The sequence below is a fragment of the Hylaeus volcanicus genome, chromosome 3 (assembly GCF_026283585.1).
Source record: "Hylaeus volcanicus isolate JK05 chromosome 3, UHH_iyHylVolc1.0_haploid, whole genome shotgun sequence".
Taxonomy (NCBI): Eukaryota; Metazoa; Arthropoda; class Insecta; order Hymenoptera; family Colletidae; genus Hylaeus; species Hylaeus volcanicus.
In genome coordinates, this window is record NC_071978.1 from 12,175,067 (window position 1) to 12,193,603 (window position 18,537).

Below are 18,537 nucleotides of genomic sequence, written 5' to 3' on the forward strand. Positions count from 1 at the left end.
GTATGTATCTATAATGACTTTATTTGGAAACATCAAGCCTGTCATTTCATTTAGACAATCTTCTTTGATAAACACTAAATGTCTGAATCACTAAATGGAACTTTAAACACCTGATTTCCTCTACGAATAAGTACTTCCCGCGAATGCAAAACATTTTTCCGTACACTTCCAAATAAAATTTTGCCCATTCCTGGCGCGCCAGAGACTTTTGCCCTCGGACAACGACTGTCAATAGTGAAATTTTCGAGCAGTCACCCAGCATAACAAACAGGACGGTGTCAGTGTGCACATGTGTCTGTCTGTATAACTCTGATCGTGTGTTGTTCGTGTTTGAACGTGACTCTTTCCGCAGAACCCGTGGCGTCGCGGGCCTGGAATACCCGAGGGTTGAGGGGGTGGCAGGTTGCCGATTGTCTCGAACGATTGTTCCCCCTTGAGGAGGGACGAAATTGGGAGAATCGCCGACGTTCACGAGAGAGGAGATCGCGAGAGGGTACGTTACACAAACGGTGCCGGATCGCAGCTCGTGCGAGTCTTCTCAAGTATATACCGTACCTTGTACGTGTGTCCGTGTTTTGTCGCTTTCTCGGGGAAGGAACTGACCCCAAAAGAACATTTGCTCGTGCGAGAATTCGTGCGTTCGCGGCCTGGGGACCCTCGCGAGCCTCGTCCGCAAGCGACGTCATCGAGATCGGTAACTAGGATTTCGAAGGGTTACATCTTTCGCGCAGAGTACCACGTTTTCGTTCAGATACCGATATCGAGCAATTCTAGTTAGTACTAAATATAGTAGGTAAGTTGTCCAAAAACTTTCTTTCATTTCATTAATAAGTAATACGTACGCAATATTTTATATCTAATGTTACATCACTGAATCGCGTACGATTCATTTATTCTGTTACTGTTACGACATTAACATCTAAGAAATTAGGTTGTCTATTTATATAAACACGGCCACACAAAATAAATGAGTGCAAGTCACGAAAAAAAGATTTGGGACAACCTAATCGACTAAGTGAGAAGTATCAGAGCTTCGGAGTGCTTACGAAGTACTACATAACATGGCAATACACACATCACGCAACACCGCCTATTCCCGAATTTCCGCGTATCTGAAGCTTTAGACTTCTCAAGCTTTATTACATTACAACCATCCAGTACTACATTTCCTAGCATCCTCAAGCTCCTACACTTCTCCCTTTCAATACTCTGTATGAACCATAACAACTTCGCTTTGGAGTGCTCACGAAGTACTACATAACGTGGCAATACACACATCACGTAACAGCGCCTTTTCCCGAATTTCCGCGTATCCGAAGCTTTAGACTTCTCAAGCTTTATTACATTACAACGATCCAGTACTATACTTCCTAGCATCCTCGCATCCCCAAGCTCCTACACTTCTCCCTTTCGATACTCCGTATCAACCATAACACCTTCCTGCCTACCTAATGTACCCCCAAATATCTTCGACACCTTCGATATCTCCGATTCTTAAATTTCTAAAAAATCAGTCGATCTCGAAGACGTCAGCTCGCGACGAGGCGTCGCGACGCGTCCTCCCGGTTAGGAAGTAAACCGTCCTCCGAGAGCGACGGCTCGTTTCCCTCGAAGACGACACGTATTTTCCCTTTCTGCGGCCGCGCACCATGGCGTGTGATTACACGGGCGTGATCACGCAAGGGAGAGGGGGCTTGAAGCGTGAAACGACGCGGGACAAGAGACTGAAAGCCGCTGGCAGCGCAATAACACTTCTACTTTGCAAGCAATAACTACTACGCAACAACGGTACGGAGGGCAGGGGGGGGCAGCGATCGAGAGAAAAAAAAGAGATTTATATATATATATGTTGATCCCGGTATATGCTTATGCGCGCGCTTAGGGTGTACGCGCATCTCTGTACGCGCGTGCGCTTGTAGACAGATGCGTGTACCGTTCTCTCCCAGCCGAACGATATCATGATGTATGTACATATACGTTGATGAGCGTGACACAATCGTCGATCAAGTGATAGTGATATACGTATATATATATAGATAAATAGATTGATTGATTGAGAATAGTAGTAATAGCAATAATATTTCTTTTTATATATATATATATAATATATTTTATATATATATATATAATATATAATATATAATATATTTTATATATATATATATAATATATAATATATAATATATAATATATATATATATATATATAGGTATATATGTTTATGAATATGCCGACATGGGTAGAAATAGCTTAAGGACCTGCTTCTGGGCCATCGACTGCATCTGCTGGAACATGATCCTTTCCTCCTCTTTTCCTGGAACAGCAGAAAGCAACGAGAAGCTCTTGGGGGGTCTGCTCGGTGTCCAGAGTTTCGGACGGTCTCTGTCTGCGTTTTACGATTTCAATATCAATGTTATTTCTCGCACGGTCCCATTTCGATCGAGTGGGGAGAATGATGCTTTCGCTCGATGAAGTTACAGAAATGTGCTATTCGTGAAGAAGGGACTTTTTTTATTTATTTTTTTTTTTTGTTTAGCGACCGTTTATACGTGCCTCTTCCGTGGCTGCTGTACTGTTTCCGTTTTCGTGTCGTCGTCGCGGGACGCTCCTCGTCAGGTAATTTACAATTGTGTTCAGGGACGTTTTCGAGACAAGAACCCGCCACGATATTACGCTCGAAAATTTTGCTGAGGACCGGGGAAAATTCGACGAAAACCACGAGCGTGTTCCGCTTCTCGTCGTTCCGTATGTATCCTCTTTACGATTATTACTCCGAGAAATAGTTCCTGTCTCGCTGTGTGCAATTTCGCGGAAATGGAGAACGCCGGCCGAGCTGAACGCGGGGAGCGCTGCTTAAACTCGTACCAAACCAGAGATACGGGCACAAATTCTCATCCAAGAACGGATAACGAGTGCGAACGAGGTATAGCAATTCAGTTTGCGACGTCTATTGGACCGGTGTCCGTATGAACTTGTATTCGAATTGGAATTTTTATCTTTCATTGGCTACATGAAAATTTTGACCATATCTCCGCGCAAAACTCACCACCAGAATTTTATTAATCTCTGATTGTTCCAGTCGCGTCGATTTTCATTAATTTTTCCTCGCGATCTCTTTTATGAATCCTTCTTTTTAAATAAGTAAACGATTGATTAAATACTAACCTCCAGATTTAGATTCAGTGTCGCAGTTAGCTGCCGAAATCTTAGTATTTCACTGGGAATCCATCTAAAGTTAAAAATCCGTTTCGTAAGAATGCAGTAAACAAAGATAGGAACTCTATCACATCAAAGAAGTCGGACAATAAGCTTCGCGGCCATATTGGTTCGCCTTCGTAAAGTAAAGTCAGGCAACATCGTCCACAGATTCGCGTAGAATTGTTTATTTCTGTATTCGGTCTTCGGCGATGTTCCAAATTAACGTTTCCCTTAGCGTGAAAAAAACGACCGAGGCCACTTTGTGCGCGTCTCGACAAAGTGCGCGCACGTTTATGCAAATTAAGCTGGCTGAGATGGTCCGAGTGCCAGGGGCGTTTTGTTTTGTCGAGGCGACTGGATTCAACCGGGGAGATTAATTCACCTTCGGGGTCCACGGTGGTGAGTTTCGACGCTGAAAAAACGTCCTCTTTCAGAGGGAAGGGAACGAAATGCTCGAAAATTCGTTCCTAATCGCGAATTTCAACGTTTCGATGAATCTACGACGCTTCAATGACCCGTCGATTAAATTTCTTGGTGAAAAATTCACGCTTCTCTCTTTCCGCACTCGGCGATTTTACCTCTGACAGCTTGTGGTATTGGGGTGACCCAGAAAATAGTGTGCGTTTCGGTGCTTCGATTGATTAAATAAAAAATTGATTTCCTTTGTCGTCGTTAATTCGTTCGTTATTGATGGATCGTAATGGTCAAGATGTTGCGTGCTAAACTAATCATGATTTCTGGGATTTGCTTGGTTTGAACTTCGTCGAATGACGCTGCTAATGAAACAAACATTTTCTGTTGCTATTTTACTACGTATAGTACAGGGGGATTGCTAGTCGATATTCCTAGAATGAAGCGTAGTTCGATGGAGAATCGATTCAGGACGATAGGTCCTGTCGCTAAGGGATGAGACACTTCAATGATCATGACTTAAAGAGAACTGAAATGAAATACAATTAAAGTTTAGTTAACATAATCAAAAGTACTTCTTCGATACTAATCTCAGAACCGTCGTAGATGTAAAAATATGAAAGTACATTTAATAGATACTATTGCCAAGAGTTCTTTTTTCAATAAAATTATTAATAATCGAATCGCCCTAAAAATCTGTCGTGAAAACTGCAATCTAAATGTAATCGATATTGAAAATTGAAGCTACAGTTTCATTTTTTCGCAATTGTTCTCTCGTCTATGAACTTACGTTGAATATTGTTAACAACAAACATTTCCCGTTCACTTCAGCTCTGCTTTGACAAAATCGGTTAAATGTAGTACGAACACGTTCGTTGACAAAATGACAGCGTTTGTGTAAGGGAGGAAATATTTTAACGGAATGCCTCACCCATTCCCTTGTTTTGGAGCATCTCGAGGAGCTTCTTGATGCTTTCATCGCGAGCTTGCAGCGTCTGCTTCTGCGTTTCTATTCTCAATTCCAGCTCCTGCAACAAAAAGACGCTTTCTAATTAATTCATGCAAAGGGAGACTCGCAAAATTTTTATTAATGTTCCGTTTATATAATTGGAAAGAAACCTCACTTTCTGCGGCCATTTGCCCTCGCCACTGAGATACCAAAGAAAGGGGTAACTTTTGGAACGGTGAAACTTGAAGATTTTTCAATTCAAGTCCAATTATCTTGCTCGGTAGTTTCAGTGTTAGAGATGTAGAGGACTCCTGAAGAGGTTCTCGGAGTTGAATAAACATCCTTTATTTATCCCGCGGGAAATTGTTCGCCGACGCAACAATTTCACTCGTCGTGTGAAATGTGTTTGTGGAAAATTGAGAGGAAAACGGAAAGGATTAAGAGGGTTAACGGAGAACGGCGCTGGATAGTTTGCGTGGGAGGGAGAACGACTACGCTTTTCCTGTGACGGTGTTAGTTATAAAAGGTAAAGGGGTGGCCAGCGGGTGTCTAATTCCGTACTAATTGCGTTGCCGTCGTCAAAGGAGCGGTCTAAATTCGTTACACGGGTGTCAAGCACCGGCACTATCTTCCCAGCGAACGTAACACGAATCGAGCATTTTCCAGCGAAACAATTCGCGCTCCAGCTCCTTCCTTCCCTCTTCTACCCTGTCCTTCGTGAAATCACAAAGACAATCGTCTTTGAACGTATTAATAAACCTTGCCAAAAGGGAATTATTCCTCGAAAAGTATCGTTAATTCATGGAAAATCGAAGTAAATGTTAGGTGATCGTAGTTCGATGCGAGCTTTAATTGAATCTGGGTGCTTTGAACCTCTTCAGGTAGGGTTTGGTCTTCTGACATACCGTAGGAACGCTGTAATTGTGAGGTTTTATGATATTTCGTCACGTTTTCTGTTTGGTGGTGATGGGAAGCATTATTATAATTAAAATTGTAATATTCTTCCAAGACAAGAATGAGGTGTGGATTGGTGAAAATATTTTTGTGCTCGTGCTAACATATGAATTTTTATAATATTTTCAGGTGAGGCATACTAAGTAAAGAGGGTTTTAAATATTTCTTTCCAAGAATTTCACACATAAATATCATGCGAGGTCACGTAGGACGTCAACATGAAAAGGATCGGAACCAAAACTCTATAGTTGGAGAAAATGTTCTCAATCGACTTTTGGCCAACGTTTCCAGAAAAACACCCCCTCGATGGTCGGATTAGAGACACGAACGAGACGGTGGCTCGTCACGCGAGGAAACGCTGGCCGTTGCCGATGGACCCAGGCCACGATCGCTGAATTTGATAATAAAGGCTGCGGGGAACGTAGCCAGAAAGCGACTGCATAATTTGGCGAGTGGCCAAAGGCGACCAGTTGCTCCCAGTGCGTTGCACGTTTGACCTGTCCGCGCGACTTGGCCGTGGACGTCGGTGTCAACTTGTTCTGCAAAATTTCCGATCGTTGCCCGCCGAATGGCGGATTTAGAAAAGGGGTTCTTGAACTTTCGACCCATTCGTGTCCGTGGCGTAGGTATTTTTGGAGCGAGCGCCGCGATCGATAGACCACCGCGATAAGATTGGCTGGTCTGCGTTCGATCAGTCCCTTTCGCAGCTGGCTTACTCCCCGAAGGGTAAATGACTTTATTTTAAGGATGAATCGGCGTCCATCGCGCTCTCGACCATTTCGTGCGTGGGATGAACAGACCAGAAGGGAATCGTGGTTAATTTCTGTGCTGATGGAGCCTCGATTAGAGGAAGTAGTCGAGGATGGTTATCTCTCGTAAAGTCAGTTGTATCCATGATTCTCTGATTATTGGGTAAGCTGCTAGCCAATCTAGGTAACTTGGTTAATTATTTGCTAATTTCTACTTTCAGAGAAATTCGCTCAAACTTGTTAGATTATTCGCTAACCATATAATACATTTCCCTCCTAAAAAGACCAGTACCAACCACTTTCACACGAAGAATACAACAATCTTTCCAAGGAGTGTGGACCGCCGGAGTGGACGTTTCGTAAAAAAGTCGAAGAGGCGTCTCGTTGTTCGTGATCTAATTTCGCCCGCGAACAAGACGGCGGCTGTTCCGTCGTTTATTGATCCAGCGTTATCCAGGGTGCAGGGATCGCTTTGAGCGCCACTGGTGGCAGACTTAACGGAGTTATTGCGGGTAGCTGATACCCGTTGCCAAGATTTCCGGAAGCATCGCGAACCGTTGGCAGACAATCGGTCGTTTACCTCGAACAAGACCTAAACCTCTTGTCTATTTCGGTTTCGGGACTCCTGCGCGTTTCCTGAGCGCCCGTCAAACCGCACCCGAGGGATTAGTCGAGCGAATCGCCCGCTAAATCGCTTGTTCTCTGTCAAAACGTTGATTAAGGCGAATACCCCCGTCGTCCCTCGATTTACACACTCGCCTTGTTAATCAGTCACGCTCGAAATTCTTCTTTCGGACGCAGAATGCGCGTTGGCGCGTGGGCAACCTCTTCAGAGCACGGTAATTCGTGCTGGGGATTTAATTATTTTTCAGAACCATGTTTAAAGGTTAAATCGGACCATCCAACAGGCAAACTTCCTGTCAAAGCATTCCTCGAAGAAGCGAAGATCCACATGATGGGAATGATGACAGAGAATCTGACTCGAGTGTTTTTGTAAAGCGACACCCCTGTGAGTGCAGGCCTTTTGTATGTGTCTCGCTAATTGCAGGAGTATAGCTGCAAGAATTGAAAGTTCAAGAACGTTACTTCCGTTGAAACGAGCTGGATACTATTTCTGAGCTTGGTATGTGCACGGATTGACACACATTCTTTCTTCAGCTTTATTTCTGCATTTTCCTAATTTCCTCAACTTTATTATCTCTGTTTTTCTTTAACTGTTATAGATTGATTGTACATCCAGTATTAACACATGTGTTTCTTTGTATCCTCCTAATTTCTTTCTTTCTTCAGCTTTATTTCAGAATTCTCTTCATTTCCTCAACTTTATTATATCTGTTTTTTTAACTATTATAGATCGATTGTACGTCCAACATTTCGTTGGAACGTGAAGTCGTATCGTTTAGTTAAAATAATTAAACACGAGCCTGGTACTCGATTACACCATTATTTTGGAGGAGAGAATTCTCAACAAATATAGAACTCAGCGGCCACAGAACGAGGTTATACAAAGAAAAGGAGGATCGGGGTTCTCGAATTCACGGCTCGACCCCGGATCCTTCGCTTTTACCGCCGTTTCGTGCGTTTTATCCCCGTTATTCGCGATTATAATGATCCTCCCGGTGAACGCCATTCTTCCAGCGAATTCCAATCTGAACGAAAGCCAACGATGCTCCATTCTTCGCGCGAAATCCATTATTCTCCACGGGCTCGCACGTTCGCGATCAATTTCTCGGCATTGAAACGAAGGATTTTCAGATAACACGGGGAGGGAAATAGTAATTAAAATGCGATTCGAGTAAATTGATAGATCAAACGTAATGGCTGCTCGCGTAGGGAAATCTTGCGATCTATTGCGTCACTGATATCTACGAGAGCGTAAGAGACGTCTTGCAGCAGCTATAATGCCTTCTTCGAGTGCTCTAAAGTAGATGATTCGAGAATGTTTTACTCGATAATGGAAGCCTCGTATGATTTTACGCGAAATTGACAGCTAATGTGAATGATTATTTAAGCATGGAAGCGTATAAAAATCGAACTTACGTATCAAAAGTTATTCACCTCCGCATCGGTATTCTTGAGACTGCTTTATACGGGCATTATTCAAACACCAAATAAAACAGGCGCCATTCCTGCGCAATAGCTGGTTGCTGGTTGCATTTACACGAAAGATAGCCGGATAAGCGCGAAGAATACTTCCTCCAAATCCCGCAAGACGCGAGATCCGCGCTTGAAAAATTTAAATAAGCCGCTTACCTTTATCGTGTCGCGAAGTATGGCGATCTCTCGCGTCAGATGCTCGTTCTCGTTATACAAAACTTCCATTTGCTGTTGTATCTCGACGCTCGGCCCCCGCATCCTCATTCTGAGCTCCTCTTCCAGTTGTCGCACCATCATGCTTTGTTTCTGAAAGAAACGAATGAGATTCACTATTAAAAAAAAAGAAATACATAAAATGCTAATGTCCCGTAGACTCGTTACCCTTAAAAATACATTTTCGCGGAAATAATTGCACACTCGAGCCGTGTTAGACTACTTCAAGCATGAAACTGATAAGCGGATCGATAGAAAGCCAGCGTCAGGGAAAAGCTCGTAGCTTTGCGCGAAACCTAAATACGTCCGTCAAAATGACCGCTTGTTTCTGCTGTTTCGAGCACTTTGAATCGATACGCGTGTCTCTGCCCCCCTCTCCAACGAAAATGTCGAAATTGCTAGCTAAATTCCCCCAAAATAGCAACTGTTCCGATTACAGGAACGTTTCCACTCATTGTACAGAAAATTCTATCCCGAAAATGTTGCAGTAATCGAATAATTTGTTAGTCATAACTGTAATGAGTTGCTTTATGTCGAATCATTCCAACGGAAACTAATGATTGCGAAGCAATTCAAGCGTAAGCCAATATGTTTCGCTCGCAGTTAATAAACGGAAGCCGCGTAGCCATACATGATTTAGTTTAATGACGATAATGTCTTTGCCGCGCCGCGTGGAATGTAGTTGCGAATAATGGTATAAAGGAAGGAGTCGTCTGGAAAAAGTTGCTCTCGAAAGCTGGCTTATTCTCGCTCCCAGAACTCGATTGTATTAGACTTTACGATGCACCCGGCATAAATTCGCTCTGTTTACTCGGTAGAATAGCAAGGGGCGAAATAAGATTGCCAGCAACAAAGGTAGCGGGCTAAAACGGAGAAAATCGCCCGATTACCCGGTGGAAGACGATTTGGTGTCTGGAAAAGAGCTTTTCAGGGTGCGCACCGCGCCATATTCTAGGTAACAGCATACGAAACCTTTCCAGGTGGGCAAAGTCAATATTTCTACGGAAGTTCGATCGCGGTACGTGCTCCATTCGGATTCGCGACTTTGGAAAGCTTTTCCTCTCCCCACCCCACATGGTTTCCTTCTTTTCTTTAACACGGTCCTCCTAAGATATTTCTTCCCAGTTTCGTTGCTTCCTCAACTTTATCTCGACGAGCACCTTTTATCATACTTTCTCCTCCTTCCTTTAATGTCACTAGTTCCACTCGAGCAACTTCCCTTGTAGCCACTGTGGTGTACTTTATATTATTTTATCTTTTACTACGAGGTGGCCTTTATGCTACTAATTTTCCACTCTGCTTGTTCTCTTGTGCTCGTTGTAATTTCCCCTCAGAACGTTTCTTTATATTTTCATTTCTTAATCCACGTTGTTAATCCACGTTCAGAACGCGTGCATACATGTGCCCACATGTGCCCACATATGCTTAAAATCTCCCTCTTGTTTTATGTCTCAAAAAGTGTCTTTTCTATTTTTTTTCGTTGAATAGATAATCTTCTCAAGAAACGTTCCTCTAGTTTTTCTTTCCTTACTCCACATTACGAAGGAGCTACGTGTGTCCACATGTGCCCAAAATCTCCTTCCTGCTTTATATCTCAGAGAGTGACTTATTACAATGACGAAGGTGTCATATTTTTCCTATTTTCCATGTTTCTATATTTTTCTTTTTTTTGCGTAGCATGGACGTCATCATTCTTTTCCTATCTTGCAACTCTCGTATCTTCTGTACACGGTGTCACACAATACAGAGTGTACACGAGGATATTGTTCCAGAGTCTTGGTCCAGCTCGTTAGGCGTCGTTAATGACGATGCCGCAAGGGTCCGCGAGCACATGTGTAAATGGTACGTTAGTTAGACAAAGGAGAGACCGACGAAAAAAAATTTCCCGTGCCCCTGCAGGCCGTATGATTATAACGGGAATGTTTTGAGGCGCGCTTCGGATGAAAGAAGGAGTTAGCTTGATATCTCTTTCGCGAATCTTTCTTACACTGCGTTTCCCATCGAGCTTACGGTCGGCAGCGATCTGCTTAATCTCTTCGAGAAACTGTAGCCGTGGTTCCTTCGCGAGTAATGAAACGAACATGCTCTCGATGCTTGCGTAAATATACAGTTATAAAGTGCAGAGACAGAGAGTGCAGAGAAGTGTTAAAAGAACACAGAACACAGATGTACAGATACCATTCAGATTTCTTTGTACGTAAGATATGACTTTTTGAAACGGTGAGAGGGCGGATATGTGTTTTCTTCACGTAGACAGATAAGTTTGAAACACACTGTTTAAAGAAGTGGTGTAATAAATATACTTGGTTGATATTTTACATACCAATCGTCCAGCATACGTAAATGCGCACAGTTTGGCAATGACTTATATGATTTATAAAAATACAAAGTGATTTAAAATTCTTACATAAACGAAAACTGTGAGATATGTATCGAAACAATGTCGGGACGTGTGCAAGCAATGAATGGAACGAATATCATTAAATTTGGTTGATAAATGAGTCGTTCATTGCACAAATCGATTAACTCCATAGAACGAAATGTTGAGAAATCCGATGAAATATACAAAGTTATGACTATACCAAGTGCTTTGACGATTTTTCAAAAAGTGGAGTTAATCGATTTGTCAGTGAACGGCAGAAATATCGTTGCCAATTGGTGTTAGAGCCCATTAAATGTTATTTTTACTCTAAATTTGATTAATTTCCGCGTGAAGGTGCGTTTACGAGCCAACGTGGTCTAAAGGCCACGATATTCGGTGGGACGACGTCCCACCGGAAGTGGAGGCGTTCGATAGCGACGATCGACCTGATTTCACGTACAAGGAAGCAGCGTCGCACTGCTACGCGCCAGGGGATGTGGCCGAACGAACCCCCACCAAGCCAGTGACGTCAGTTACCCCCATAACGAAATCACCCCACGAGAAGCCATGGCCGAATTCCCCTGTTCGCTGGTAGCCTACTTCCCTCGCACTGGGCCAATCGATGCCACGGGTTTAAAATCCATCGATTTATGCGATTCCGTCGCGATCCTTTCAACCCTTTATACAAAATTCCCGTCACTTCCTTAATGGTAACGAGTACCAGTGACCTATAAAGGGTTAAACCATCCCCATCGAAGTCCTGATCGCGTTATGGTAAACAACGATTCGTTCATCGTCGATTCTACACTCGTCCAATGTCAGAAAAACTTTGCAGGAGTCAGAACTACCCAGGAACCTAAATGAAAATAATAATAATATTAGGTTGTCCCAAAAGTTTCTTTCGTTTTATTAATAATTAATACATACACAATATTTTATGTTTTATATTACATTACAAAATTGTGTACAATTCATTTCACTCCATTACTGTTACAGCAGCAATGTCTAAGAGATTAGATTGTCTATTTATATAAACACTGCCACAGAAAATAATTGAATGCAACTCACGAAAGAAACTTTGGGGACAACCTAATAGATACTAAGTCTTGAACTCTTTTTTATAGCATTTATTCGAGTCTGTCTATAGTAAAGTTTGAACCACTTCGATACCTCGCTGTCCGATTAAGTGGATCAGTTAAGAGAAAGTAGGTTTAGACCTCGGTGTGTACAAGTTGGGGCTAGTTTATTATTAAAACGGAGCGCGTTACGGTAGGGAAACAGAGTTTAACATTTTATTACGGTCTGCTCATTGTTCTTCGCGGTTCGGTTGTTTGCGTCGGTAAGTTCATAACAAGGTTTCCCCAACGAGAAGCGTTTTAATTTAGGAAACGGTCGCTTTCATTCACTTATGCCTCCTTCCACGAAGCTCCTGTGAACTATCGCGAGTACTATGCCACGTTCAATCGTAATCGTGTTCAGCCTTAAAAGCTGTGGAACGTTTTATCTAAAATCTCTTTAGGAGAATCTCTTATGGTAAAATGAGGGTTAACGAACCCAAAAACTTATTATGCGTATTATGTTCATTATATTTTTATTTTAACAGGGTTATCAAGAATTTAAAGTTACTCTGGCCCTATAATTATTTACAGGGTGTTGTAGCAATAGAGAAATAAATGGCACGCGATCTTGCCACCATTTCGTTTGAAAAGCAACCCTTGCTGACGACGTCTCCGTCATCAACGCGGTCCATCATGAACGAAGAATCGTTTTGTCAGGTCGTCGTCGTTCATTACCTCGGACAGGGCACGGTTGTTGTTTTCACGATAGGGTTACTCGGCCCCCGTGTAAGGAGAAACGCCGCGAGATAGGGTTTACGCGATCGTTAATAGGATCTCGTCTTAAGAGGGGCTTCGTTTAAACTTTAAACCCTCCATCTTCCATCTTTCCCCGTCCTTTCGTGCTCGATCCGCGTAAGTGTGTCGATGGACGATACCAATCGCAAACCCCGAGATCGGGTTCCGCGTCGGGGGTTAATCGAAGGCTAATCGTTTCGAAACCAGAACACGCGACACCCTGTAAGCGACACTCCCCCTCTACCAACCCCCTGAGGGCGATGATGACGCAAAGCATTGCACGTGCACGCTTTTCAAGGAAAGCTGATCGGTGATTTCAGTGCCTGCACCGTTGATTATTCTTCGAACGACTCCGAAGAACGTAAGCATTAACTTGTACAGCCATCGAGAGCCTTCACCGAGGTACGACTTCGAGACTAGTTTTGGTATTTATAATGCAACGATAACGAGTTTCCAAGAATACGTGAAATAGGTCGCAAACCGTGGCGTGCTTTTACCGAACAACAAAGCTGCACAGCCATTCTTTGTTTTTTCTAGGGTCGTTGCACGATACATCGACCTCTTCCGGGTCCCTAGCGTTCGTGCATGCCTTTTAATATATTTATTTTTCGTGTACCCACCAGCTGCGCACACCATCGAATTAGATATGCGCCGTGCATTGTCGCGCACGTGTCGTAAACGCTCTGTTTATGCCTTCGTAGAACGCGATAAGAATTTTGCGAGGTGCGCGTGATGTAAATTTCTAAAATTTCTCGAGAACCAAAAATAAAACTGTGATCTGGCGATTCTAGAGAGAACTGTTCTTTCTGACATGAATAATTAGGTCGAAACGTATGGAAATGTATCGTCGCGATTCCCCTACCATAGTTTCATTCTCCATGCACAAAGGGAGGAGATAAGAACTAAGATGAAGCATCTCGAGTGGTCGTAATTGAAATAAATGCCTCCTAATGCTGGTATCAGTATTATAATACGGCGCTTCGTTTAAATGGGACGCTGGCCTACATGCGCCGCTGGAATGAGGTCAGAGAAAATCGCGAGAATTAGGCCAGGGGAATTTGCATCCGCGGAATTGGCGTTGCAGTTTTACGTTTCGCGTTGTCCTTCGCGTTTGACGTTATCGATTCTCCGCGAGTCGGTTGTTGCACGCTGGAAAACTCTTCTCGAGTCTTTTTTTTCCCAGATTATAATAGAATCAACAGCGACCAGTCTTAATATACTTTGTCATGTATCCTTACTATGTGTTTAGATAATTCTGTATTTATCTAACGATAAATATGCTTTAATAATGCTTTAACACGTTGGCTGCCAAGCTAAAATATTCTACAAAATTAATATTTTGTTTCGAAACTATTAAAGACCGATTAACTTAACATTAGTTGTAGTAATTAATTTTTTAACCTCGCTAAATTCACGAATCCTATCTAAATTTATTTTTACTATCGCCTCACCTATGGATTTAATTTGTTTATTTCCTCAACGAAAAGTCCTGTCATCCATTTTTTGCGATCAACGTGTTAAACGCGCTATTTTCATTCCCTCGTTTACTTTCTTAATGAGTCTATACGTCTATAAATACGTCGGCATCGCTTCGGATCAATTCTGAATCTTCCCCAAACGCCAACGGTAGTTTTTCGTAATGGATGCTCTGTTCGGGAAACGAAACTCGTAAAAGCCGTGGATCTGGTCGTTCCCTGGCAGAATGATTCGACGTTTCAGTGGCTTTCCTCGCACCTTAAGTCGTCTCACGATGATAGAAGATCGCGTAACGTCCGAGATAACCACGTTAGGAGCGAAACGACCAGCACATTTCGTGCCAGAGGAGACCGCCTTTACGCCAGACCCCGCCTGGCAGACCTGGGTTCTAGCTTGGGAGATCGATCAGCGAGGTATGACGACCCCAAGAAACCAGAGACTGGTTTCTACGTTTGCGTTGTAATATTGGGGTTTGCGCGGGTCTGCAAGCAGCGCGCTCGTGAATTCTCGAGGGCGAACGGAAGTTCGTCTGGGCGGCGACCTGAACTTCCTTCTTCAAGGGTGAGCGCAGCTCTGATTAATATTTGGCGATGAGGGATGAGGGATGAGGGAGCTCATCTTCAGACACGAAGTGGACAAATATAGAGTAAGGAAAAATTTATGAAAGAATTAATGAAAGAACTGATTGCTCCGTTATTGATTTTTGATAATGAAATGGTGGTAGGATCTACAAAAATAATTGGTCCGTGTCAAAAGTAAGTCAAGTTTCACGGAACCATCGTAAAAAAAAATATATTGGGTTGTACGGAAAGTTCACGCCTATTTTTAAGAAAAAATCCAAGGCATATTTGAATTTTGATTTATATTTATTGAATTATATACATATGTACCATTTTGTTCCACAATCTTTCCACCTCTTAAGGAATGTACACATATTATTTGTTTTCAGCCATTCCGATATATTCAGACCTGTACCGCCTACTAAAAACCGGCATGGACATTCCAGACAGCCCAATATATGTATACATATATACACATGTCGAATTGAGCAACCTCCTTTTCGAAGTCGGTTAAAAATGACGATGTTACTCTGAATTCTCTGTGTATGTATCCTTAAAAATGGCATTTTATACCTGAAATATTGATTGCAATGCAATTCAAGAAAAGATAGAATTCTTATGATTAATCGTCTCCCTAGTGGGAATTTTTATACATCTTTCGAAATCTGACACTCGTCTCGGCCAATCGGTAACACTCAGCAACGACATACATTACGAGAGGCGAAACAAGGATCTCGCAGGAAGATTGCTTCGCCAAGGGATCTCGAAGGAAATGGTGGCGCAAAGTGCAGCGTGAGGGGACGAAAGGTGGCGAGAGAAACTGATAGCCATTCATAAAAATCGAACGCCAGAGAGGACGGTGGGAGATCGCAGAAGGGGTTTCGAGTTACGAACTTTCTGAGAGTCTTCTAACGGGGGCTTTTAACGATCCAGCGAGGTGAGCCTCGGATCAGCGTCTCTCAAACTGGGGCCCTGGACCCCTGAATACTCGAAGTACATTGATGTAGATCCTTCCATAAGAAAGAAAACCACGTTTGAAGTAGGAAATACAGGCAACCTGTGTACTTTAATTTGATTGAAAAGGAGATTTCGAATTAGGAGCACGAGAAATCTACGATAGTAGGGAGATCAGAGCTTTATTATAATTTAATTAGAGTGTAGGTACTACTCAAATTTGCCAAGAATTCTTACAACACAGGTCCGTGTCTCTAGGAAAACAATATTAAAAAATACGAATTCGAATCGTCTTCCGAGGGAAACCGCCAATCGTTCATCACCGAGGAGGTTGAAGTTTGAGAAGCACTGACATAGACGATCGTGGCCCGTTTCGTCGTAAAAAGTTTTCCATCAAAGTGTCCGCCTCCTCTCTGTAACCCGTCGCCCCCTACCCCCTACGACCCCCTCTTTGTCGAAGTCAACGGTGCTGTTATCGACCGACCGCGACTGCTTTTGTCGTCCGAGTATCCTGAAATCCGTCTCGGTCTAAACGTGTACCAAAGTCGATTCCCTTGACCATTAGACCGAACGAGACGGAACAACGAAACACTTCCTGTGTCCAGGGTGGACCTCTGAACCGCGGGGGAGTCGAACCAATTAAGGGCACGCTCATCGTGGGGCACAATCGCGCGAAGTGTGCCACGAAACGTGGCGCCAGACGTCGTCCACTTTCGACGATTGTCTTCGCCTCACTTTTGCTTCGGTTCCTAACGAGCCCTCGCGTCTGAGGGCTAATTAATTTTAGAGACACCGCGTCGACTAGTTCGTTGAACCGCCCAATAAAAATTTCGGAATAAACGACGTTGAAGGGTTGCCATTTACACATTGATTGCTAGATTAAAACTCGTGAAGATTTCTTCAACGATTAAAATTTCGTCTTGAGACTAACGAAAAAGTAGATAATTCGACATTCGAGCCGTTCATTGCACAGATCGATTAAATGCCCTCTGAAATAAGTTATTTATTATTCAAGTTGTATCGTTCAATGATGTTAAGTGCTTAGACACTTAAATTGAAGATTTTTCAATAAGTAGAGTGGAATCGATTGGTGCAGTGAACGGCTCATTTGTCGTAGTATTTAATTTCTTCATCTCGCCACGTTCACGAATCCTATCCAGAAATGAATTTTTTAGTTCCTTAATGAAAATCCTGTCAGCCATTTCTGGGTGACGTGGCGACCAATGTGTTAGGCCAGTGATGAAAGTTCATGGACCTGTTTTAGTTGTTCGTTGGAGTTGAGAGTAAATGTTGCGACGATGTTCAATTCTCCCCAGGACAATATTAAAATTAGCAAAATGCGAGTATTAATTACAGCAGTAAAAGGTAGTAGCCGAGCGAACAATGAGAATAAATTAAATTAAGCTAGCGTTGCCTTTCGCAAACTAATCTTAATCAGCCGACCAGGCATTTGTTCTCGGATTAAACAAGGAGTTTAAGTAACGAGAATGGAGGGAGGAGTTTAAATATCGCTGGACTAATGCGTTTTCTACGCTTTTGTTCGGCGAACTCGGTTACTCCGAACGCTAAAAATTCATGGAGTAAATAGTGTTTCCGTAATTATTGCGCGGGGCCATTAGCGTTTCGTTCGTGGCTCAGCCATGAAACCTGTTCCTTACCAGAGAGATAATAAAATTTTACTGTGCAGCGAAGAAAATTGAGATCGCGTAACATCGAACGTGAGGCAGCAAGTTTGAAATCCAATTAAACCTTTATATCGTTAGCCTTTGGTTCTTGCACGACTCTCCTTTCGAATAATACGCTCTTTAATTGCGTTTACTTGCGCTTTGGGAAAAAGTTTAACTTCAATTAGTATTTCCACTCGGAGTAGTGTTCCTCCGACCGAGTAATTTCGTCTAAATACTGCCTAATGCTCTCGATTACTCCCAGAACTGCGATCGCTTTATTAATATCGCGCACCTAAGTTACTCCTCTTTCATTGTTCGACGCAATGGATGATATTCCCTCCTTCCACGATTAAAGCTCAACAATCGCCAAGTGCAAAGCACGACAAGCTGTCGCGACATCTTAGCTAACGAGCAAGATGGCTTCTGTAATCTCGAAAGACAATTATTTCGAGCCGTGTTGCTAGCGTTTAACGAAGCTCCCTTTCCTTTAATTCCATTTAGTTCAGTTAGATTAGATCGGCGCGGAGATTACCGTTGCCCTCGAATCGAGCAACGCGATTCCAGCGATTCAGAGAAGCGTCGTTGCAACCCCTGTAATCGCCGTTAGGGTTGGAACTGATCGATTATTTTATGGGAGTTCGATAAATAAATAACTTCTGGCTATTCGTCGAACAATAACAATACGTTCGTTTCAGTAATAATTTAAATGCGAAAATCGCAACGTGTTTTTTACGATTTTTATTCCGACTTCAGAATTTCAATGTACTAGCTGAATGGTATTAACGAAATAAAGTCCACGTTTCCAATGACCCGTTGGACGAGAATGGAAGGTCGGTTTCGCATTATAAATCAATTTATCCAGTAAAGCGATTCGCGAACAAATAGATTTCGTCCCATCGAGTTTCGCATTCACCTTTCGAAATTGCTGCTTTACAACGATTGGCGGACTAGAATTGGCATGGAGCCCACGCGCCAAATACAAAAGCGCGAAACGAGACGTCCAGACGCCGACGCGCAGCGTTAAACATTTTACGCGATCGATCAACTCCGACGGGCGTCTATTTTAATTTCTCCGCGGTCCAATATCGACGATA

The 18,537-nt window shown here is 42.8% G+C and overlaps 1 protein-coding gene across 6 annotated transcripts in view; it reads right to left on the reverse strand.

Moving 5' to 3' along the window:
- LOC128874013 (trichohyalin) overlaps positions 1–18,537 on the reverse strand; it is a 96,992-nt gene that overhangs the window by 54,937 nt on the left and 23,518 nt on the right. The window contains exons 2-4 of one of the 6 annotated variants that reach the window (XM_054118221.1): positions 8,515–8,664; positions 4,541–4,637; positions 2,259–2,386 (exon numbers count right to left, since the gene is read on the reverse strand). In XM_054118221.1, the coding sequence (XP_053974196.1) occupies positions 2,259–2,386; positions 4,541–4,637; positions 8,515–8,664 (375 nt within the window). Of the gene's footprint in view, positions 1–2,258; positions 2,387–4,540; positions 4,638–8,514; positions 8,665–18,537 lie in introns of those variants that run through there. The other 5 variants (XM_054118222.1, XM_054118224.1, XM_054118223.1 and 2 more) reach the window with 5 other exon arrangements.